This window comes from Galeopterus variegatus, unplaced genomic scaffold (assembly GCF_000696425.1).
Source record: "Galeopterus variegatus unplaced genomic scaffold, G_variegatus-3.0.2 Scaffold6237, whole genome shotgun sequence".
NCBI lineage: Eukaryota > Metazoa > Chordata > Mammalia > Dermoptera > Cynocephalidae > Galeopterus > Galeopterus variegatus.
In genome coordinates, this window is record NW_007732348.1 from 18,555 (window position 1) to 43,151 (window position 24,597).

At 35.1% G+C, this 24,597-nt stretch overlaps 1 protein-coding gene across 1 annotated transcript in view; it reads right to left on the minus strand.

Moving 5' to 3' along the window:
• The window catches only part of LOC103606040 (transcription initiation factor TFIID subunit 2), a gene marked incomplete at its 3' end in the record, with an annotated part of 83,717 nt that overhangs the window by 14,890 nt on the left and 44,230 nt on the right, over window positions 1-24,597 (minus strand). The window contains exons 11-18 of the mRNA XM_008590638.1: window positions 23,112-23,247; window positions 21,797-21,951; window positions 20,991-21,105; window positions 20,529-20,638; window positions 18,807-18,872; window positions 16,255-16,507; window positions 8,743-8,883; window positions 5,884-5,994 (exon numbers count right to left, since the gene is read on the minus strand). Coding sequence (XP_008588860.1) covers window positions 5,884-5,994; window positions 8,743-8,883; window positions 16,255-16,507; window positions 18,807-18,872; window positions 20,529-20,638; window positions 20,991-21,105; window positions 21,797-21,951; window positions 23,112-23,247 — 1,087 coding nt within the window. The remainder of the gene's footprint in view (window positions 1-5,883; window positions 5,995-8,742; window positions 8,884-16,254; window positions 16,508-18,806; window positions 18,873-20,528; window positions 20,639-20,990; window positions 21,106-21,796; window positions 21,952-23,111; window positions 23,248-24,597) is intronic.

Below are 24,597 nucleotides of genomic sequence, written 5' to 3' on the forward strand. Positions count from 1 at the left end.
CTGTTTGTTTCCTTTGCTGTACAGAAGCTTTTTAGTTTGATAACATACCATTTGTTTATTTTTGCTTTTGTTGTCTTATTTGTGCTTTTGAGGTCTTATTCATAAAAATCTTTGCCCAGTCCTATGTCTTGGAGCATTTCTTCTGTGTTTTCATCACGAAGTTTTTTAGTTTCAGTTCTTAGAAAGTCTTTAATCCATTTTGAGTTCATTATGGTATATAGTGAGAGACAGGGGTCTAGCTTCATTCTTCTACACATGGATATCCAGTTTTCCCACCATTGCTGAAGAGGCTGTCCTTTCCCCAGTGTATGTTTATGGCACCCTTGTCAAAGATCAGTTGACTGTTAAGAATGTGGATTTATCTCTGGGTTCTCTATTCTGTTCCATTGGTCAATGTATCTGTTTTTATGCCAGCATCATGCTGTTTTGGTTACTATAGCTTTGTAGTATATTTTGAAGTCAGGTAGTTTAATGCCTCCCACTTTACTCTTTTTGCTCAGGATAGCTTTGGCTACTCAAAACCTTTTGTGATTCCATATGAATGTTAGGACTTTTTTTGTTTCTATTTCTGTGAAGAATGTCATTGGTATTTTGATAGGGATTGCACTGAATCTTTAGATCACTTTGGGTTGTACATCATCTTCACAACATTAATTCTATCAATCCATGAGCATGAAATGTCTTTCCATTTTTTTGTGTCCTCTTTAATTTCTTTCAGCAATGTTTTGTAGTTCTCTCATTGTGAAGATCTTTCACATCATTGATTAAATTTAGTCCTAGGTATTTTTTTATTTTTGGCAGCTATTATAAATGGACATGTTTTCTTCATTTCTTTTTCTGCTAGTTTGTTGTCAGTGTATAGAAATGCTACTGATTTCTGAATATTAATTTTGTAACCTGCAACTTTACTGAATTCATCTGGTGGAGTCTTAGGTTTTGTCTATATACGATCATGTCATCTGCAAACAGGGACAACTTAACTTCCTCTTTTCCAACTTGGATGCCCTTTATTCCTTTCTCTTGCCTAACTGCTCTGGCTAGAACTTCCAGTACTATGTTAAATAGGAGTGGTGAGAGTGAGCATCCTCATCTTTTTCTTATTCTTAGAGGAAAAGGTTTCAAAGTTTCCCCATTTGGGACAGTGTTAGCTGCGGGTTTGTCATATATGGCTTTATTGTGTTGAGATAACTTCCTTCTACACCTATTGAGAGATTTTATCATGAAGGGATGTTGAATTTCAAAAGCTTTTTTCTATCATAAATGGATACTGAATTTCAAAAGCTTTTTCTGAATCTATTGAGATGATCATACAGTTTTTGTCCTTAATTTTGTTGGTGTGTATAACATATATTGATTTGTATAAGCTGAACCATCCTTGCATTCCTGAAATAAATCCCACTTGATCATGGTGTATAATCTTTTTGATGTGTTACTGGATTCTGTTTGCTAGTACTTTGTTGAGAATTTTGCATCTAAGTTCATCAAGGATGTTGGCCTGTACATTTTAGGTTTTGTTGTGTCTTTGTCTGGTTTTGGTATCAGGGTGATGCTGGCCTCATAGCATGAATTTGGGAGAATGGCCTCTGTGTCAATCTTTTGGAATAGTTTGAGAAAGACTGGTATTAAATCTTTTTTAAAAGTTTGGTAGGATTTAGCAGTGAAGCCATCCAGTCTTAGGCTTTTCTTTTTTTGGAAGAATGCTGATTACTGATTCAATTTTGTTGCTAATTACTGTTCAGGCTTTTTATTTCTTCTTGGTTCAGTCTTGGTAGGTAGCATGTATCCAGGATTTATCCATTTCCTCTAGATTTTCTAATTTGTTGATATATAATTGTTCATAACAGTCTCTAAAGATTCTTTGTATTTGTGTGAAATCAACAGTAATGTCTCCTTTTTCATTTCTGATTTTTGTTATTGGGTCTTCTCCTTTTCTTGGTTAGTCTAGCTAATGGTCAATTGTTTATTCTCAAAAAATCAACTTTGTTTCAGCAATCTTTTGTATCATTTTTTTGTTTGTTTTTGTTTCTACTGCTCTTAGTTCTGCTCTAATCTTTATTAATCCTTTCCATCAACTAATTTGGGGGCTGGGTTATTCTTAATTTTCTAGTTCCTTGAAGTGTAACATTAGGTTGTTTATTTGAGATCTTTCAACTTTTTTGATTAAGCACTTATTGCAATAAACTTCCCTCTTATTACTGCTTTTGCAGTATTCTATATATTTTGGTTTGATGTACTTCTATTTTCATTTGTTTCAAGAAATTTTTTGATTTGCTGCTTATTTCTTCTTTAACCCATTGGTTTTTCAGGAGCATGTCATTTAATTTCCATGTATTTGTACAGTTTCCAAAGTGTTATTGATTTGGTTATCACTTGTCACTGATTTCCAGTTATATCCCATTGTGGTTTTTAAAAGACACTTAATATGATTTCAGTCTTTTTAAATTTGCTGAGACATGATTTGTGGCTTAACATGCGGTCTATCCTGGAGAATGACCCATGTGTTAATGAGAGCAATGTACATTCTGCAGTTATACAAAAAAATGTTCTACAAATGTCTCTCAAGTCCATTTGGCCTAAAGTAGTTTAAATCCAATGTTTCTCTGCTAAATTTTTGTCTAGATGATCTGTCCAGTGCTGAGAAAGGAGTGTTGAAGTCTCCAACTATTATCATATTGGGGTCTATCTCTCCCTTTAGATCAAATGACATTTGCTTTATATATCTGGGTGCTCCATTGTTGGGTGCATATATATTTATGACTGTTATATCCTCTTGCTCACCTGATACCTTTATCAATATATAAGGCCCTTCTTTGTCTCTTTTTATACTTTTTGGCTTAAAGTTTATTTTATCCAATATAAGTACAGCTACTCCTTATTTTTGGTTTCCACTGGTGTGGATTATCTTTTCCCATCCCTTTGCTATTAGTCTCTGTGTGTTTACTGGTGAAGTGAGTTTCTTGCAGGCAGCATGCAGTTGGGTCTAGTTTTTTAGTCCATTCAGCCAGTCTGTGTCTTTTAAGTGGGGAATTAATCCATTTACATTAAGGGTTGTTATTGAAAGGTACTGCCTTACTCCCACCATTTTATTAATGTTTTATGGTTGTTCTAGATTTCTTTTGTTCCTTTCTTTCTTTATTGCCTTTGCTGTTTGGTGTTTTTTGTAGGGATAAGATACAGTCTTTCTCATTTCTGTATCTGCTCTACTTGAGGGTTTTATTCTTTCTCATGTATTCATGATGGTAGTCATTAATCTTTTGATTCCACAGGTAGGACTCCCTTGAAAATTTGTTGAAGTGCCAGTCTTGTGGTGGTGAATTCCTGCAGTTTTTGTTTGTCTGTGAAAGACACTACTCCTTCATTTCTGAAGGATACCTTTACTGGGTGTACTATTCTTGGTTGGCAGTTGTTTTTCTTTTAGCACTTTGAATATACCATCCCACTCTCTCCTGGCCTGTAAGGTTTTTGTTGAGATTTCTGCTGTTAGCCTGATGAGAATTCCTTTATAGGTGACTTGATTCTTCCCTCTTGCTGTTTTTGGAATTCACTCTGTCTTTGACTTATGTCTTGTAGAGGACTTTTTTGGGTTGATTCAGTTTGGGGATCTTTGAGCTTCTTTGGTCTGTGAGACTGTATCTCTCCCAATAACTTGAGAAGTTTTCAGTTATTTTTTCGTTAAATAGGTTTTTGATGCCTTTACCTTTCTCTTCCCCTTCTGGAACATCCATGATACGAATGTTTATACTCTTAAGGTTGTCAGATAGATCTCATAGGCTTTCTTCATTTTCTAAAATTCTTTTTTTTTTTCTTCTTGTCCAACTGGGTTAATTCAAAAAGCCTGTCTTCAAGTTCAGAAATTCTTTCTTCCACTTGTTCTAACGTGTTGCTTAAGCTCTTGGTCGTATTTTTTATTTCACTGAATGAATTCTTCAGTTCCAGGATTACTGCTTAGTTCTTTTTTATGATATCTATCTCTTTGTTAAATTTCTTGTTCATGACATGGAATATTTTTCTGACTTCACTGTGATTTCTGCCTATATTTTCTTGCATCATGTTGGGTTTCCTTAAGATTACTGCTTGGAATTATTTTTCAGGTATTTCACAGGTTTCCTGTTGTTTGGGGTCTGGTACTGGAGAATTATTGTCTTCCTTTGGGGGTGACATGTTTTCTTATGTTTTCATGCTTCTTGTATTTCTGTGTTGATGTCTGGGCATCTGGTGGGACAGTCACTTCTAAATTTTTGGAGTAGTTTTTGAAAAGAAACTCTTTCCTATAGAAATTTTCTATACTGACAGTTCAGGATGGCCATTTTAGTTTTGGTTCTGGGAAGCATAGTAATGCAGTGTTCATGTGACTTCTTCAAATGTATTCAATCTTGGAGTTGTCTTTGTGGCCTAGATGGAGGGGCACTTGGTAATCTCCTGTTGGGGTGAGTGACGCTGGGCAGGGCTGTTGTGGCCATGGGCCCATAAGCTCTTCAGAGGCCTGCTATGGATGATCAAAGCCACTGCTCCATCCACTGTCAGTCAGGGAGCAGTTATACTGGAATAGTAGGCCTGACCGCTCTGTAGAGGACCTATGGATCAACTGCTGATCCTGGAGCAAGCCTGTATGGATGCAGCAAGACCCAGTGGCTCTGCAGAGGTCTGCAGTGGGGAGGAAAAGCTGCTACCCAATCTGCAACTCTGTGGAGGGCTTCCAGATTAGCTACTGAGCCTGGAGTAAAGCACTAATTTTTTAAGGAGTCTTTTATTAAGCTTAAATCATTTGAATGTTACTTAAAATGATGCGGCAAAATTTATCTTCTTGATTTTCATCACAAATCATCATGTTTTAATAAACAAGCCTGTGACTTTTTAAAAAAAACTGTTGTAATATTTTATTAAATTTTTCATGAATTTGACTTACCCTGTCAGTTACATCTATCTTAGTATGTGCCATTCCTTCTGTTTGGAATGACCTTCTTAGACTGGTCCTATTTATACACTGGGAAAATCCTATTCATCTTTATGACTCAGTTTCAGGTCCACCATTTCTATACAAAACTTCCCTGAGTCTCTGTCCCTACATCCTTGAGATAGGCACCATTTCCTCTGAGTTCCCCTAGAAAACTGTGTATACCTACACTGTAGCAGTTATCATGTTTGAATGTCAACTGTTTACTTGTCTCATTCCCCTATCTGCTCTTGTCCTTGAGGGGCCAGAATTAGACTGTAATATACAGTACTCGTTCAATAAATGTTTAATGAATAAATGAATTTCCTGAAGACATCAACCATCTCTTCTTTTTAGTTAGCATGATACACTGCTCAGCATAGCATATAGTCTTGAAAATATTTTCTGATTATTAGACTGATAAAGTGAAATAACTTTTGATGCATGGCATACATCAGCTATTTGCCAAATAAATGAATAAAAACACAAAATGGTAAAAAAAAGAAAGAAAGAAAGAAAGAAAGAAAGAAAGAAAGAAAGAAAGAAAGAAAGAAAGAAAGAAAGAAAGAAAGAAAGAAAGAAAGAAAAAGGTCAAAGTCATCAACGAACAAGTTAATCCCAAGTAGGAACTGGTTTTTGGGTATCATTTGGTAAAAGAAAAGAGGAATAAAGATAAAATTGTGCTGTCAGACTTCACCAAACCAAGTTTTACCTGGTTCCTCAAAATTTGATGGACTACTACCTCCACACTACAAGATGCTTCAGGAACACTTAAAAACCAGTTAATCTTGGTTTTCATCCTTTGGTTATATTAATAAATCATGTTTGCATGCCTCTTTTTAGAAATTTCAAGGATCATGAACTCAACAATGATTTTACAGACTAAATATTTCTTTAAAAAAAAAAATCACTGGGTACTTTTATAATATTACTAAAGAAAACTACCTTACCTTATTTTTTCTGTTGTCATTGTACTTGATTAAGTCTAAAATAAATGTTAAGACTTCTTTTGGACAAAGGTTATGAACATCTCTTAATAAAGCCATCGCAACTGGCATAGTCTACAAAAAAAAAAAAAAAAAAACCATTGTTTGTAAAGGGAAAAGATAGCAAATATTTTAGATTTGCTGGACAGATGGTCTCTGTCACAACTATTTAACTGTGACATTGTATCATAAAAACAGCCACAGAAAATAGTTAAATTACTGCTACAATTCATTGAACTATGTATAGAAAAAGAGTTGCTCTGGGGCTTACAAAGGTATCTGGATGGAGTATAACCCCCCTATTTCCCACCCACTCCTTCTGAGAACGTATCTCAAAGCATTCTAGCATAAGATAGGAGCTGCATGACTGGATGAACTCTGTAGGTCATATGCCTTGGTCCTCATTTGCTGGAGGGAATATACATAGCATAAATTATATAAATTCAGTTCTGCATTTTATGAATTTTAGCACTGCATAGACCATTATTCAGCTCCTAACTCTACTATCTACTAAAAATTGGATGTCTTTACCTAGTTGCTTACTGAGTAAGAGGCCTTGTTTCCTTACAACCATTTTTAGGATTAAACAATATAGTGGCCAGTGTCATATGGTATAGAAAAGAGCTCAATCATCAGTCAAAACATACTGATTTTCCAGTACCACCCAATCCTCAGTCTAAGGAAAAATGGTAAAATATCTGAAATCCAGCCTACCTTTCCTTTTTCAAAACTTTCATAGGCAACTTTTCTATGGAAGAAAAAACAAGACTCACACACACTGGTAACTCTACCAGGAAAATGAAACCAATTAAACTGTGGCAGAACTACAGATGAATAGACATTTTAGTCCTTAGCATACAGGGAGACCCGTCGTCTCACTCAGAACAACTGCACCCTCTAAAGTGGAGGCCAGAAAGGAGAGTAACACATTTTCACGTTTGAAAGAGCAAGGGTAATAAAAGCAACAATTGTCAGTGTTAATGTTTAAGAACAACTGAGGAGATAAGGCTCTTTCCAATAGAAATATCTGTCCTGTGTTTGTTCTGCCTTTTTGGGACTCAAGTTTGATTTAGGCACCAATGTTTTCTCTTTCTCTCCTGCCCACTGGAAGTTACATGAAAGGTGAATTGGTCTAAAAGCACTAACTTTCCAACTTTTTTGACTGCATCCACAATAAGAAATACATTTTATGACAGAAATTAAAACATATACACACATTTTAAATGCAATGTATACTAACTAAAGAATAAAACCAAAAAAAGTACTGTACTTATTCTCATCACACATGATGCATTTTGATCCTTCCTATTCTGTTTCCTTTTATTTAAAAAAAACAAACAAAATTGATTTCATGACCCCCTCACTGATGGTTCACAACTCTAATTTGAAACAGTGACCTAAGGTATATGGAAGCGCAATGGCATTAAAAAAGGAGATACATGAGGCAGACCTAGAAATTAACTTTTTTCCATACCATAAATTAGTAAAATGATAATAGAGAGCTGAACAACACATTTAAGTACTATCCAATGTTCAGTTCTTAAAAATAAAATAACAGGATGCCACAGACTTCTTTGATCACACCTATACTGCTTTTCCACAAACCTGGATCATCCTGAATCTGCTCTGCTGATAAAATTTACTATAAGTATATTATGACTTCCATCCTCAACAGATACTCCAGTGCTGCTGGGCAATCCTTTTACTTTCTCCCTCTATCATATATAAATCTCAACTTGCCTAACATCCCCTTCAACATTCTGCCTTTTCACTTGTTTTTAATCTGCTTTTCACCAGCTCAGAAAAAGAAATGTTCTTATCTTTTCTAAAATTTACCTCCCAACTGTGCCCCCTTCAGACTTTGCTCCATCTTCTGTTTTACATTTACTTTCTCCCAACTGAATATTTCATCTCTCCCTTCCCACACTGGCTCTTTTCTTAGTGCCAAACATGCCTCAAACTTCTTCTTCTTCCACACAAAACAAAACAAACCCAAAATGTCCTTTTCTCAACCTTGCTTTATCCTCAGGATAGTCTGCTTTCTCATATTCATCAACTACAAACATTAAAGAATAGGCTACATTAGTTTTCTCTATTTTAACTTCACTCTTCCTTTCTATTTCAATCTACTTAATCTGATCCCTGCCTTCATTATCATTCAATTACTCAAAAAACTATAAAAATTATTTCCAAATCACCCAAAATGGTTACCATCCTCACATTCTTATATCCTTCCATAAGACAGTGACTCTAACCACACTATACCAGCACTTTCTAAATTACCATTTATAAAAAACTCACTATGTGGTAAGTGTAGTATAAAATACTTATTATGTGATAAGTGCAGTTTAAAATACTTTACATACTTGATCTTATTTAATTCTGAAAAATATAAATTTTACAATTGAGTAGACTCAGGTTGAGAAGATTAAGAAAATTGTCCACATGCAAACTGCTAGTGAGTAGCAGAGTTGGGACTAAAACCAGAGCTTTACATTATATTGTCTCTGATTCAGATGTGATGTCCACATTCTAGAAGGATTGCCATCAGAAGGGCTTACCTATACCTCCATCCCCCAGGTAACTAACAAAGGCAAATCACCCATTTCTATTTAATGTGGACAGTGAGTCACTTGTATACAGATCATAAAATCAATTAACAATCACTTAAAGTTTTGGAAAAAACTTTAGAAGCAAAAAAAGAATAAAGGCAAACTTTTTACAAGAAAGTAAACACCTAGTATTTGAACAGTCTCTAGGTTAACCTGAAATATGTAGATTACAGCATAAAAAATCTTTAAAAAAATAGAAAGTAAACTGTACCTTCTGCAGAAAATAACTTTGAAAACTTATAAAGTTGTTTGTTTTCACAATGTTTGGACAAGTTTTACAACAGAACATTCTAGTAAAGAGTGACTTCATAGCTGGTGGTCCTGTCCATGTGCTCACCATTGAATTTGCAATCTACGAATAATCAGAAAATGAAGAACCATAATTTCAATCACCACTACAAACATCTTTAAATAAATAAAATAGCTTTCTAAAAAGTTATCAATACAACTGGATTAGTTTTCAATAATTTCGATGCTCAGAAATTAAATACAATTTAGCTTTTTATCACCATTTCCAAGAAAATACACTTACCCTCCAAAAAATTCTTAAGTGAACTTACAATTATTGTCTACAGTTAATTTCTACTTTGCAGTATTTTTTTATGTTTTAAGGAAATATGTTTACAATAGGTTCCTATTCTGAATAAGTTTATCATTATCCATTTAGGCAGATATAATTCTAATATTTTGAATTTATCGGATAGAAACATTGTGATCGATTTTTTTTTTTTTTTTTCAAAAGACGACTAGTAAGGGGATCTTAACCCTTGACTTGGTGTTGTCAGCACCACGCTCACCCAATGAGCTACCTGGCCATCCCTATATGGGATCCGAACCCATGGCCTTGGTGTTATCAGCACCACACTCTCCCGAGTGAGCCATGGGCCGGCCCCATGATCAATTTTTAAATAAGGTTTTTCAACCTACCCTAATTGAAAAACAAGCCAAACGCAGTATTACCATTTAAAGCTATCAGAGAGCTACAGCAGGTACTGAGGTGAGCCAAGACCCGCAAGGCACTGGGGGTCCCCTCCTAAGACCCGAAGGGAAGCACCCGCAACCGCAGCAGGCACCAAGTTGAGCCGAGACCTGTGCGGTGCCACGGGCCCCCTCCCAGGACCCAGAGGGTAGCACCTGCAGCCACAGCAGGCGTGGAGGTGAGCAGAGACCTGCACAGTGCTGCAGTCTCATTCTATAGCCACAGATTCCAGAATAGGACCCAAGGTGCTGTAATATAGCCACGACCACACCTACTGGCACACAAGGACAGTTCACCACCACAATAGCAGCCAGGGCCACTCTACAGGTAATCAATCTACTGCTCACTCGACTACTCTGATATAAGAAGAGTCACCAGTAAAGCCTGCAAATAGAGGAAGAAATAGTTATCTTCATAGCCAACCTCAGAGTAATAGAAGAAGCAAATCGTCTACCAGATGACCAAATATCAACAAAAAAATACTAGAACTACAAACAAACAAGAAGATATGACACCACCAAAGGAATATATTAATGCTCAAATTTCAGATTCCATGGAACAGGGAATCCTTGAAATGCCTGAAAAAGAATTCCGAGCAATGATCTTAAGAAAACTCGAAGAGATAAAAGAAGACTCAATTAGAGAACATAATGAAACAAGAAAAAATACCCACAATATGAAGGAAACTTACAAAGAGACTGATACTTTTAAAAAGAGGGTAGCAGAACTCCTAGAAATGAAAGATTCAATGAAATAAAAAACACAAGATAGAGCTTGAGCAACAGGCTAGAGCAAGCAGAAGAAAGAATTTCAGATCTCGAAAACAGTCTTTTTGAATAACCCAGGCAGACAAAAAAAAAAAGGAAAAAGAACTAAAAATAATGAGGAAAATCTAAGAGAGATAGCAGACAACCTCAAGTGCTCTAACATCTGAATGTGGGTATTCCAGAAGGGGAGGAGAAAGGAAAAGGTACTGAAAACTTATTCAAGGAAATAGTAACAGAAAACTTCCCAGGTTTAGGGAAAGATGCAGACCATCACATCCAGGAAGCTCAAAGGTCCCCAAACAGATTCAATCCAAAAAGATCATCCCCAAGACATATTACAGTTAAATTTGCAAAGCTCAAAGACAAAGAGAGAATTCTACAAGCAGCCAGAGAAAAGCATCAAGTCATCTATAGGGGAGCCCCCATCAGACTAACAGCACACTTCTCAAATCAAACCCTGCAGGTCAGAACACAGTGGAATGATATATTCAAAATACTAAAAGAAAAAAATTGCCAGCCAAGAATTCTTTACCCAGCAAGGCTCTTCTTCAGAAATGAGGGAGAAATAGTGTATATCCCAGACAAACAAAACTTGTGGGAGTTCACCACCACACAACCAGCCCTGCAAGAAATTCTCAAGGGAGTCCTTCATCTGGAATCTGAATAATGATGACCATTACCACAAATACACAAGAAAGAGCAAAAACCACCATTAAAACAAAAATGCCAGCAAGAAAGAGAAAGAAGCTAACTCATGCCACCTTAAATTTCCAACTAACACTGAAGAAGAGCAATAAAAGGGGAAGTACTGATCAAAAGATATTTAAATCATCTAAACAAAAAGGAACTAAATGACAGGAATTAAACAATACCTATCAATAACTATCCAAAATGTGAATGGATTAAACTCCCTATTCAAAAGACACAGACTGACTAGATTAAAAAGCTAGACCCACGTATATGATGTCTTCAAGAGACTCACACCTCACCTGTAGAGACACACACAGACTAAAAGTGAAGGGATAGAAAAAGATGTACCATGCAAATGGAAACCAAAAATGAGCAGGAGTACCTATTCTGATATCAGATAAAACAGACTTTAAACCAAAAAACATAAAAAGAGACAAAGAAGGCCACTGTATAATGATAAAAGTATCTATCCAGCTAGAAGATATAACAATCATAAATATGTATGCACCGAATACTGGAACACCCAGATATATAAAGCAAACACTCTTAGTCCTAAAGAAAAAAATAGGCCCTAATATATTAATAGTAGGTGATCTGAACACCCCTCTCTCAGTATGGGACAGATCTTCCAGGCAACAAATCAACAAAGAGACACAGGATTTAAACTGTACCTTAGAACAACTGGACCTGGCAGATATATACAGAACATTTCACCCAACAACTAAAGAATATACTTTCTTCTCATCAGCTCATGGAACATTCTTCAGGATAGACCACATATTAGGTCACAAATCTAGTCTCAGCACATTCTAAAAAACTGAAATCATTCCGATTACCTTTTCAGATCACAATGGACTAAAACTGGAAATTAATACCAAGCAAAACTCTAGAAACTATACAAATACATGGAAACTTAACAATAGGCTCCTAAATGATCAATGGGTCCAAGAAAAAATTAAACAGAAAATCAAAAAAATTCTTGAAACTAATGAACATAAAGATACATCATACCTGGGGCCAGCCCGTGGCTCACCTGGGAGAGTATGGTGTTGGTAACACCAAGGCCATGGGTTCAGATCCCTATATAGGGATGGCCAGTTAGCTCACTTGGGAGAGTGTGGTGCTGTTTAAAAGATAAATCATATCAAAAGGTATTGGATACTGCAAAAGCAGTACTAAGAGACAAATTTATTGCAATAAATGCTTACATCAAAAGAATGGGAAGACTTCAAATAAACAGCCTAACACTACGCCTCAAAGAACTTGAAAAACAAGAACAATCAAATCCTAAAGGTAGTAGAAAGAAAAAAATAATTAAGATCAGAGCAAAACTAAATGAAATAGAACCCCCAAAAAACAACAGAAAAGATCAATGAAACAAAAAGTTGGTTTTTGAGAAGATAAATAAAATAGACAAACCATTAGCTAGGTTAACAAAAAAAAAAAAAAAAAGAAGAGAGAAGACCCAAATAACAAAAATCAGAAATGAAAAGGGAGACAATACAACCAATACCACAGAAATACAAAGGATCAACAGAGACTATTATAAACAACTGTATGACAAAAAATATGAAAACCTGGAATATATGGTTAAGTTTCTAGACACATACAAACTACCTAGACTGAACCAAGAAAAGATAGAAAAGCTGAACAGACCAATAAAAAGCCAGGAGATTGAAAAGGTAATCAGCAAACTTCCAACAAAGAAAACTTCAGGTCCAGAAGGCTTTACAGCTGAATTCTATCCCTTTAAAAAGGAATTAATACCAATTCGCCTTAAACTATTCCAAAAAATTGAAACAGAAGCTACTCTCCCAAACTCATTCTACGAGGCCAACATAACTCTGATACCAAAACCAGATAACTACACAACAAAAAAAGAAAATAACAGGCCAATATCTTTGATGAACATGGATGCAAAACTTTCAACAAAATATTAGCAAACAGAATACAGCAACACATTAAAAAATTATACACCATGATCAAGTGGGATTCATCCCAGGGATGCAGGATGGTTCAACATATGAAAATCAATAAATGTGATACATCACATCAACAAACTCAAGGACAAAATCCATATGATTATCTCAATAGATGCTGAAAAAGCATTTGACAAAATTCAACATCCCTTCATGATAAAAACTCTCAAAAGATTAGTTATAGAAAGAAAGTATCTCAACACAATAAAAGCCATCTATGACAAGCCCACTGCCAGTATCATTCTGAATGGGGAAAAACTAAGGGCTTTTCCCTTATGAACAGGAACAAGACAAGGATGCCCACTCTCACCACTTCTATTTAACATAGTACTGGAGGTAGTAGCCAGAGGAATCAGGCAAGAGAAATAAAGGGAATCCAGACTGGAAAAGATGAAGTCAAACTGTCCCTATTTGCAGATGAAGTGATACTACATATAGAAAAACCTAAAGAGTCTTATCAAAAAACTCCTAGAGCTGGTTAATAATTTCAGTAACATTCCAGGATACAAAATAATTGCCAAAAATCAGGTGCATTTATACATTCCAATAATGAACTAACTGAAAGAAAATCAAGAAAGTAAGCCCATTTACAATTGCCATGAAAAAAATAAAATACCTAGGTATTAATTTATCCAAGGAGTTGAACGATCTCTACAAAGAGAACTACAAACCACTACTGAAAGAAATTAAAGACACCAAAAGATGGAAAGATATTCCATGCTCTTGGATTGGAAGAACTAACATTGTGAAAATGTCTATACTACCCAAAGCGATCTACAGATTCAGTGCAATACCTGTTAAAATACCAATGACATTCTTCACAGAAATGGAAAAAACAATCTTACCTTTCATATGGAACAACAAAAGACCCTGAATAGCCAAAACAATCCTGAGCACAAAAAATAAAGTCGGAGGCATAACACTAAATGACTTCAAGCTATACTACAAAGCTGTAGTAACCAAAACAGTATGGTACTGGCATAAAAACAGATACTCAGACCAGTGGAACAGAATTGAAAACTCAGAATCACCCCTCAGGCTTACAGCCATCTGATATTGGACAAAGGCAACAAAAATGTACACTGGGGAAAAGACTGCCTCTTCAATAAGTGGTGCTGGGAAAATTGGATATCCATATGCAGAAGAATGAAACTAGATATGCACCTCTCACCATATACTAAAATCAACTCTAAATGGATTAAAGACTTAAGTAAGTATAAGACCTGAAACTGTAAAATTACTAAGGGAAAATACAGGTGAAACACTCCAGCAACTAGGTCTGGGCACAGACTTTATGTACATGAGCCCAAAAGCACAAGCAGTACAAGAAAAAATAAAGAAATGGGACTATATCAATTAAAAAGCTTCTGCACAGTGAAGGAAACAACAGAATGAAATGACAACCTACAAAGCAGGAGAAAATTTTTGCTAACTATGCATCTGACAAGGGATTAATATCCATAACATACAAGGAACTCAAGCAATTACACAGTAAAAAAAAAACACAAATAACATAATTTAAAAATGAGCAAAGGAGCTGAATAGACATTTTTTCAAAGACATACAAATGGCCAACAAGTACATGAAAAAATGCTCAACTTCACTAGTCATCAGGGAAATGCAAATTAAAACTACACTGACATATATCACCTCACCTCAGTTAGACTGGCTATAATCAAAAAAATGGTGAATAACAAATACTGGCGAGGATGTGGAAAGAAGGGAACTTTCCAACACTGTTGGTGTGTTGTACATTAGTACAACCAATATGGAAAACAGTATGGAGCTTTCTCAAACAACTACAGATAGATCCTCCATAGGATCCAGCAATCCCACTTCTGGGTGTATAACCAGAGGAATGGAAATCATCATGTCGAAGGGATACCTGCACTACCATGTTCATCGCAGCTCTATTTACAATAACCAAGATATGGAACCAACCTAAATGTCCATCGATGGATGACTGGATAAGGAAACTGTGGTATATATACACCATGGAATACTACTCTGCCATAAAAAAGAATGAAATTCTCCCATTTGCAACAACATGGATGAGCTTGGAGAAACTTATGTTGAGTGAAATAAGCAAAGCACCACATGTACTCACACATAAGAGGGAGCTAGGAGAGAAAGAAGGAAGGAAAGACCACAGTGGTGTGTTGGACTTGCAGAGGGAGAGAGCATACCCAGTGATACAAAGTGGAGTGGGAGAAAGGGGTTGGGGAGGGAGGTTGGGGATAACTGGGTGGGGACACGGGGTACAATCACAATCTGTGGTAATGGGCATGCTGCGGGCATGAGGGATGACAATCAGCTTTGTATCTCATGAATATTGCTAACCAATAAAAAAATAAGAAAAAAAAAGCTATACAAACGCTTTACAAAAAGTCATTTCTTGCTCTTGATATTTTTAGAGTATATAAAAAAGATGCCTGAAAAGAATAAAATTGTGATTAACTTTAAATATATTCTACAATTTAATGGATCTGCTAAGATTCTAACATTAAGAATCATAAAGATCTTTGAGGAAGCAATAAAATTATATCCTTCTCAAAGAAAATTATGTTTTCCCTTATATATCTGAGAACCATTCACTTGCCATCATTAACTATAAAATAAATCTAAATCATTATAATCTGTGAAAATGTAGGATAAATGGATTTAAGCAGTGAGGAATGCAAGAGTCACTAAATGGGAATGAACTTATTACAAGATGCTTTTTAAGTACCTGGAAACCAGCATTTCTGGTCAAATTTTTGTCTGTGTTTTTTCTGGTTTTCACTTGTTCTACCTTCAGATTTTTTGCATCTAAAGAAAAATATTTACTTTTCTTAATACATTAGCTTTTCTAGAATGTTAAGTTATAGAGCCTATCATTTTAAATTACTTATCACTGATATTAACTTCTAAGCCCAAACCAACACGAAATAATCACCACAGTGGGATAATTAAGATTAACTGATTTCATTTACAATAATATAAAATATTGCTGAAACCAAGGAATTTCTTACCAAATATATTCTTCATTTTAAAGTGAATTGGCAATTGAATAAAATGGTGAAAATTCTCATTAGTCTTAAAATCTGACTTTTCAGTTTGGCAATTATAAAATTTTTGTGCATAATCTATTTTCAAGTCAAAACATGTTTCTTTCAATTAAATCTTGTTAAAAGCACTTGGCAAAAGCTTTCAAAGAACAGCTACCAATTAAATTTAAAGATTATAGTGAATTTTAATTCATTTTCAGGGATTTTTTTTTTTTAAATATAATAGTCATCTTATTTTTTTTCTCTTACATATAATCTCACCTTTGCAAGGCAGAAGCAAGCTGACATTCTTACTCGGTAGAAACACTGTTCTTGTTCTAATATATCAGTGAGTGCAAGCCGAGATGCTGGAGTAGGGAATTTTTCCAAGGCCAAAATGGATTCCTGCTGTGCAACAACATCCCTCTCATAGCGGAGTTGATACTGCCACATAAAATCAGCTTGCTCAAATTCTACCTTCCTCAGTACTGACATATCTGGGTCTATCCTTATCCACAGCAAGGGGGAATCCGCACTGAAAGAAAATACGATTTTCTTTTTCACTTATTTTAATTTTTAAAACCTGTAAGTCTATATATTTAGAAAGTAAAACTAAAGCATTTCTTAACCAGATTCTTTTTTAGACATAGTACTCAAGACTGCGTAGATTTTAATTGTACTCATTTTTTTAAAACTCACCAACAAATTTCTCATCATGTTTAGTATGTTTTGACTTTCTCATGATGTCTGATCTATATCACTCTTGCTGAAAAGGTCTTCAAGGATAAGAAAATAGTTGTAACAAAGGATACTGAATCCCCATTTTCCAAAACAGAAAAAAGAGAAAACCAGAATCACCCATTTTCCATCTAAATATTATTTTTAGGATTTTGATTTGATTATGTAATGTGAAAAAAAGAGAATGAGACAAAATTTCTTCATTTAACCTCCTACATAATTATTGCATATGGCTATACATACCACTGTTTATTGGAAATCAGTCTGTGACTAAGAAATGAAAGCATTTATTTTACTAAATTAATTTGTTTAGCTTACTTCTAATACTTTTTAAAAAGTGTGCTGGGAAAATAGAATAGTTTGGTCAGGGCCCTCACCTTGGGTCCAGTTGGGTGTGGTTTTAGCGTATCCACTGTAAGCAAATGGATGTGTGTGTGTGTGTGGAGTTAGTGCGCATGCGAGCCAATGTATCTTTTCAGTTTTGTTGTTATTCTTGTGTTCTTCAGACAGACCAAAGAGAGAGGTAGAAAGAGAGGGAGGGAGGGGAAGAAGGAAGGGGAGGAGAAGAGGGGGAGAGGGGGAGGCGAAGAGGGGAAGAGGGGGAGGGGAAAGAAGGGGAAGAACACAGAAAATGACCGGAGTTACTATGTCTTCAGTTCTCTGGTGGTGGTCCACAACATGTCCCATTCCAGGCTAACAGAGGGAAGTTGTGTCATTACATGCTAGGGATGCCTTAGGGCATAAGGGCTTCATTTTCTCACAAACCTCAGTCGAGAAAGAATAAAGGCAATGGGTCCATAAAATGGTAAATATATTTCTTCAGACTTTGCAGCAGTCCAAGATGCATCAATGCATCAGAGAGAGAGAGAGAGTGTGTTTGGTGAAGCAGGCAGGCAGGCATCGGCCTCGGCTTTAGCTCCAAGGATCTTTTGGCTGGTTACCTAGCTCATTAGACGTGCATGTAAGGGGTCTTGTGACCCAGCCTGGTGTGCGAAGGGTTTGTGATCCAGTCTGTGAACGGGCATGAGGGGTCTGTGAACTCCAGACCCAGCCCTTGTTCGACATTCGGCCTAGCCAGAGCACCACAACTGGTGTGGTCACCTAGCTTTAAAATTGGTGTCACAAACAAGATTAAGAGCTAGACAATTGATGCTGTGAGGATTCCAGGCCTTAGCCTAGCCAGACAAAGTGCTAAACTCATGATCACCTTTTTTCCAACAGCAAGTTCTAAAATCATAATTCAGAGGCATATCACAAATGTATCCTCATGTACTTCTCGAAGTAACAAACACTATTAAAAAACCTAGTCCATCAAAAGAACACCACCTGTAATCTTAATTCAGTTCAAAAATACTACTGGGTGCTCACTATAGACAAGGTACTTGGTATGAAAAAAATTAAAGTTAACTCTGACCTTGAAGGGCAAACGGACATAATCTGTATATAAACAGTAGTGATAATTTCACAACCAAGTTAGTAAATTATTACAGATGTTTCATTAAAAATATACAGGCACAGAATGGATGGGCAAAATAAGAAAGTTTGAGCTATGTTATATTTAAAAATGAAACACTTCAATCAATAAACATTACCACACAAGATTTAGAATTGTGGTTTTTAAATAGTGCTTTTGCAAACAATGGGAGTCTCAAAGTGCCCTAGAGCCTTGTTCCAAAGACAAAGAGAATTATTATCACCTGGGAGCTCATGTTGAGAACTATGAGACCCCAACAGTAAAGTACTAAATCAGAAACCACATTTTAAGAAATTCACATGCACATTACAGTTTGAGAAGCACTGCTCTAGAGGCCACCAAGACACATGAAGAAAACTGCCTAGTCAAGGCTGTACCCATACCCAAAACCATACTGCATTTCCTCTTAATTTTGCCTAGGCCAGGCCAGATTTACTTTTATCACTCTAATTAGTTATGATTTCATGTAAAATTTGTTTTTAACATAGGTTTTTCATTGACTTTAAAAAGTTTTAAAAGCATTCATTTCAAGGACAATTACATACTTTTACATACACATAATAAATGAGACAAATGATAACAGAGAAAGTACTATATCCTTAAATTTAAGTAACTAACTTACTCCATTGCAGAAAGATCCATGTCAACTTCCTCTCCATTCATCAGTGGGATTTTTTTCTTTTTATTCCTACATTTAAGGAAAAGTAAGTTTGAAAATTATGAGGTTTCCAATTCTGAGTAGAGAGTAAGAGCAGCTGAGGTTCAAATAAAGGATTTCACATAACATGAAAGATATCCAAAGAAGGAATTAATACAGCGCTGCCTATTAGCTCAGTTGGTTATAGCATGGTGGTGATAACACCAAGGTCCAGGATTACATCCCTGTACCATCCAGCCAACAACAACAAAAAAAGAATGAATATCAAATGATGGAATTTAAACACAACAAAATTTGTCTATTTTGAAGCTAGAGAGAATGAAGTAAATATTGAAATGTCTTCCTGATCAAAGTTTAACAAAAAAATAAATATATATAATTAAATGTCAACTTAAAACATATAGATTCCTAAGAACTGGTAGATGCAATTTTATACAGAAAAGAGGATTTATCAATAAAGAAATCTTTTATAATAAGTGGAAAAATAATCAGGCCTGAAATGAGATGTGAATAATTCTTATCTGTGTACTACATGCAAGGCTCTGTCCTATATGAAATGAAGTGACTAATAAAACATTTTAAGGGTATTAATTAGTATGTGGAACTAATTAATATGCACAAGATTTAAGATAAGAAAAAACAAAAGCAACCGTTTCATGTATTATAAAACTTGCCGATAACATACTAAAAATTTAAGGAAGGGTGAATAAAAATAGGAATGGAGAACAGTCTTCCTGTGTTCCTCACACCAAAGAATACTTGAACAACATACTGTTATTATAGAGGGAAGAAAATCTGTGAAAATGTTATAAAAAGGGTAGCAACCAGAAGTTCCCAATTTCCAAGGTGGATAGAACAAAAAAACAAACAAACAGGGATTTCACTCTTAATTAAGAAAGAATTTTCTCAGAGTAAGAATGATTATAGGAAGATTTCAGAACCAAGTTCTCTGAAGGCCTTCAAAATCAGCAGACATTCTCATCTGTCTAAGATGAACTAAACCTAGCCGCGAATATAAGACTTCTGTTCCTGAAATGATGATATTACTACACATTCCTCCGGCAAAACACAGAAATGTTTTCATCTTTCACTGTTCAGAGGACGTGCTAATTGCTGTTAAATAAGTGGTAAAAGAAAATTATAGAAAAGGTGAACTTTTGAACAGTTTTTAAGTAAAGTGGCAATTTGCCATTGAAAAACATAAACTATGTTCTGTAGGGGCATAGTTTTATATATAACAAGGAAAAAGAAACATAGTAAACAAGATGCAGGGGGTTTTCATAACATATTAGCTCCTCTATAAACATCATTTTTTCAATATTTCCTATAGTTACTGATTTTACTAAACTAATAAAAATGAAATTTAGCTATCTGCCTTGAATTTTTTTCCTGATTCCAAAACCCCAAACTTTCATTCTAACTCTCCCACACCCCCATCCCACAAAATAAGGACTCTCAACCCTAAATTTTAAAAATTAATTATTTAATTCTAAAGATAAAAATGTCATCAAGAACAGAAAGCAAACAGAGAATGTTTGGTAATGCTAACTTGAGGTAAAATTTAAAAGATACGAGATAATATATTCTCCACCTAAAAAATTAGGTCTACAACAGGATTTTTATTTTGGCATTTTAATCTGTGTGATTTGTTTAACCTTCAGTTTATAGTTATGATTCAATGCCTACCTTCTGCTTTTGGAATGGCAGGGTATATCATGTTTAAGGCTGTTCTCTTCAATTTGCAATGTATGATTGAAGGATCCGTCTAACTCCTGCACTGTCACTTTAAGTGGTCCCTTAAAAAAAATACATTGTTTAAAGACAGTGCTAGAAAAATACAAATACATATGCTTATGTATATAGAGAAATATATATATCAAGATATAAAGTAAGATTATACAAAATGTGTATCTAGAGACACAGAAAGGCAACTGGTGCCAAAGAAGAGGGAAATTGGGAGAATCTGAGTCTCCTGAAATCTCCATCTGTACCTTCTCTTCCCTTCACTGACACTTGGTGTTTTCTTAATTTATTCTCTGCAAACAAAATCTCATTATGAATTTTAACAAGTCATGCCATCTCTAACCCCTCCTATACTGAAACTAGAGAGATAGCAGTGCAAAAGGCCACTTTGAAAAAAACACTTACCACATATTTCTGAGTTCCAGGAGATGTATAATCTTGTTTTATTTCTAATTCCAAGACATTCCGTTTTCTATTAAATGCAAAACTTCCATAAAATTTTACCACTCCACTCTGGTCTCTGAAGAATTGTAAAGGAAATTTTACTCACTGAAATGAATATGTACTAAATAAAATACGTGGTTCATTATGAGATCAATAATTTTCAAGTGCATTCCCACCAATTAAAAGCTTGGGAGCATACTTCATGTGGTGGCCAAGTATCCAAAATTGTCACAAAAACTGTTTCCCCAGATTTAAACAAAATTTCTGAAACACTGAGAAATTTGTGTTTTGAAAGAAGCAAAACCACTCTACTGGATTATTAATATGAGTGTTTTGAAATGAAAAACACAAAATTGCAAAGTTCCAAGGTACCACTCAAGTTGTGCCAACCTCTAACCCACATAAAAGTCACAAGACCATTGCATTTTGCAAGTAATCCAACAGATCTGTCTGGTGGATTATTTACCACCCCCCACCCCCACCATCAAACTTATTTCTTTGCTCACATACTAAAAAGTACTTCAAAATATGCCAAATTTTACAAATATAAATATATATATATATATGTATGTATGTATGTGTATATCTCAATGGCTAGTAGGTACCTCAGAGGAAATGATTCACAGTTCATGGTTATTTCTATTAATTAGAAATATCAACAGTCCATACTCCTTTTGGCCCTCCCAAATCTCTCTTTTGCCATCTTCCCCTTACACACATACCTTATTCCCTTCCCCACTTTGCTGAACTGCTATTGAAAAGGATACACCCACTGTTTTATTAAAGGTTGGATGTCTTTGCCAGACACATTTGAAATGGATTTCAAAAACCCAGATGTGGAAACCAACATCTGAATCCACATATGTGATTGGAACTTCTGAGATGAAGCAGTGCTAGCCAGACTTAGCAGTTTATTGAAAACCTATAAGGATGAAAATGTCATTTAGTAAGTTAACATAACATTATTGTTTTCAATTATGTACTATACCCACTTTGCACTATAATTTTATGATAGTCAGTTATATATATGTGTGTGCATGTGTGTGTGTGTGTGTGTGTGTGTATTTTTTTTTTTTTTTTGGCAACTGGCTGGAAAGGGGAATCTGAACCCCTGACCTTGGTATTATCAGCACCACACTCTGATCAGCCAGCCCAACAGTTAATTATAGAAGAGAATTACTTCACAACTTATTACATAGATTCTGCTAGTTAAAGACCACTAGCAATAGAAACATGCAAAGATTTTAACAGCCGGAACATAAAACCATTTTTCATGGAAGCATGATTGAATGTTAATAATGTACTAGACAAAGAATGTTGTGTTTATTAAGAATTTTAAAAACAATATATAATACTGATAATTTATTGTGCTTAGTTTTACATAGAAACTAAAAATTAATAAGTTAAGAATACTCATTAGAATTTATACCACTTCAAAAAGTTGAGTGGCTCTTTATGGACCATATGTTATTTAATACTTCTGTTCTTCATTTCAAAGGCAAGATGAAGGACAGAAGAGTTAAAGAAACTTAACTTTAGGATAAACTTAAAATGCTTTTTAAAAGAGATTAAACAAGTTATTTTTCACCTACCTCTAAGAACGTCATCAATGAAAAAAACAGCTCAACATTTATAATACATCTGATTTGCACTATTTCAACTACTATATTGAAGCTACTTACATCAAAACTTGCTTAAAATATAAGGCAAAATTTAATAAGAGCAAAAATAAACATCTTTTAGACTGGTTTACTTTTTTCTATTGAAAACATTTCTAAATGACATTTCATCCTTAATATACTAAGTAATGTGGAACACAAAATCATACATAAACAGGTTTTACTCTCATTCCCACATTCTAATTTTATCTTAATAATTGTGTGCTAAGTGGGTCAGGTATTGATACTCAATCTACATCTGAAGAAATGCAAATAAAAAGCACAAGTTATTTAGTGAGTAAATGAAACTATAAATCCAGGTGCACGGACTCCTATTCTACAGAATAGTATTCAAATTATACACTTGTAGATCTTTTTTTTTTTTTTTTTTTACCATGGTTAAGTTCTTAACTTTAATACTTACTTGTAGCATGAATTCCATACTGATCCTATTTTCAATCAACCTCATCACAAGGTGAGCTTTACACTGAAACATAGTGTAGTATTCCCAGGAGAGTGTATGTGGATGTTTTATTGAAAAGTGTAGATGGGATGCTGGACTAAAAAAAATAAGCAGATTTACTTAATAAAACAAATTTGATATTAAATAAACAATTTCATGGCCATACCAAGACAACACATCAAAAGCCTCATGGGAATACCTAAGCAATTTCCTTGGTACTAAGAAACATCTAAATTAAACTTAACCGGAAGAAAATTGTAAGGTTTAACTAAAGAACATAAAGGAAAACTTGAATAAATGGAAACACATGCCAAACTCCTATATGGGAAGACACGATACAATAAATATTTCAATTCTCTCCAAATCCATTAGTATAATCAATGCAACTCCAATCAATATCCCAACATTAGAACATGCACAAAAATACATTCAAGATGGGTTATATATCTAAAACAAAAACAATTATAAAAGTACTAAAGGAAAATAAAGGAAAAAAATTCTCTCCATCATTTTGGAGTGGGAAAATTTTTCCTAAGGAAAAATACAAAATCCAGAGGACGTAAAAGACCAGAATGACTGTGTAAAAATTAAAAATTATGACATGATGAAAAAGATCATCAATAAATTAAGAGAATGGTATGGTCTAGTAGAGAATATTTATGACATATATGAACATTTAAGCTGTTTAAAATTTTTCACTATTCCAAATAATGCTGTGGTGAATATCTTACAAACACCTAAAAGTAAAATTTCTATATAATCACATACCTAAGAAGTAGAATTGCTGGATCTAAAAATTACCCATTCTGAAATTCTGATAGGTACCAACAAATTATCCTTCAAAAATGCTGTACCAAATTATATTCTCACCATGTATGAGTGCTGCTATGGTTTGAATGATGGTTTCCCCTCCAAAATTCATGTTGTAACTTAATCCTCAACGCAACAATATTAAAAGGTGTGGCCTTTAAGATACGATTAAGAATGGGATTAGGATTAGCACCCATATAAAAAGGCTCAAGGTTGAAGGGAGTGATTTCTTGCCCTTCCATCCTTTTTGCCATGTAAAGACAGTTTTCTTCTCTGAACGATGTAGCAACAAGGTACCATCTTGGAAGCAGACAGCAGCCCTCACCAGACATCAATTCTGCCGGCACCTCAATCTTGGACTTCCCAGCTTCCAGAACCATGAGAAATAAATTTCTATTGTTTATAAATTACCTAGTCTGTAGTATTTTGTTATAGCAGCATAAACAAGCTAAGACAAGTGGTATTATATCTCCTTAAAAATGTGGCATATTGAGGGCTGGCCCGGTGGCGCACTGCTACAGTGCGCCGCTTGGGAGCGCAGTGGCGCTCCCGCCAAGGGTTCAGATCCCACATGCAGACCGGCTCCCGCTCACTGGCTGAGCGAGGCACGGGGGCGGCACCGAGGGTTGCGATCCCG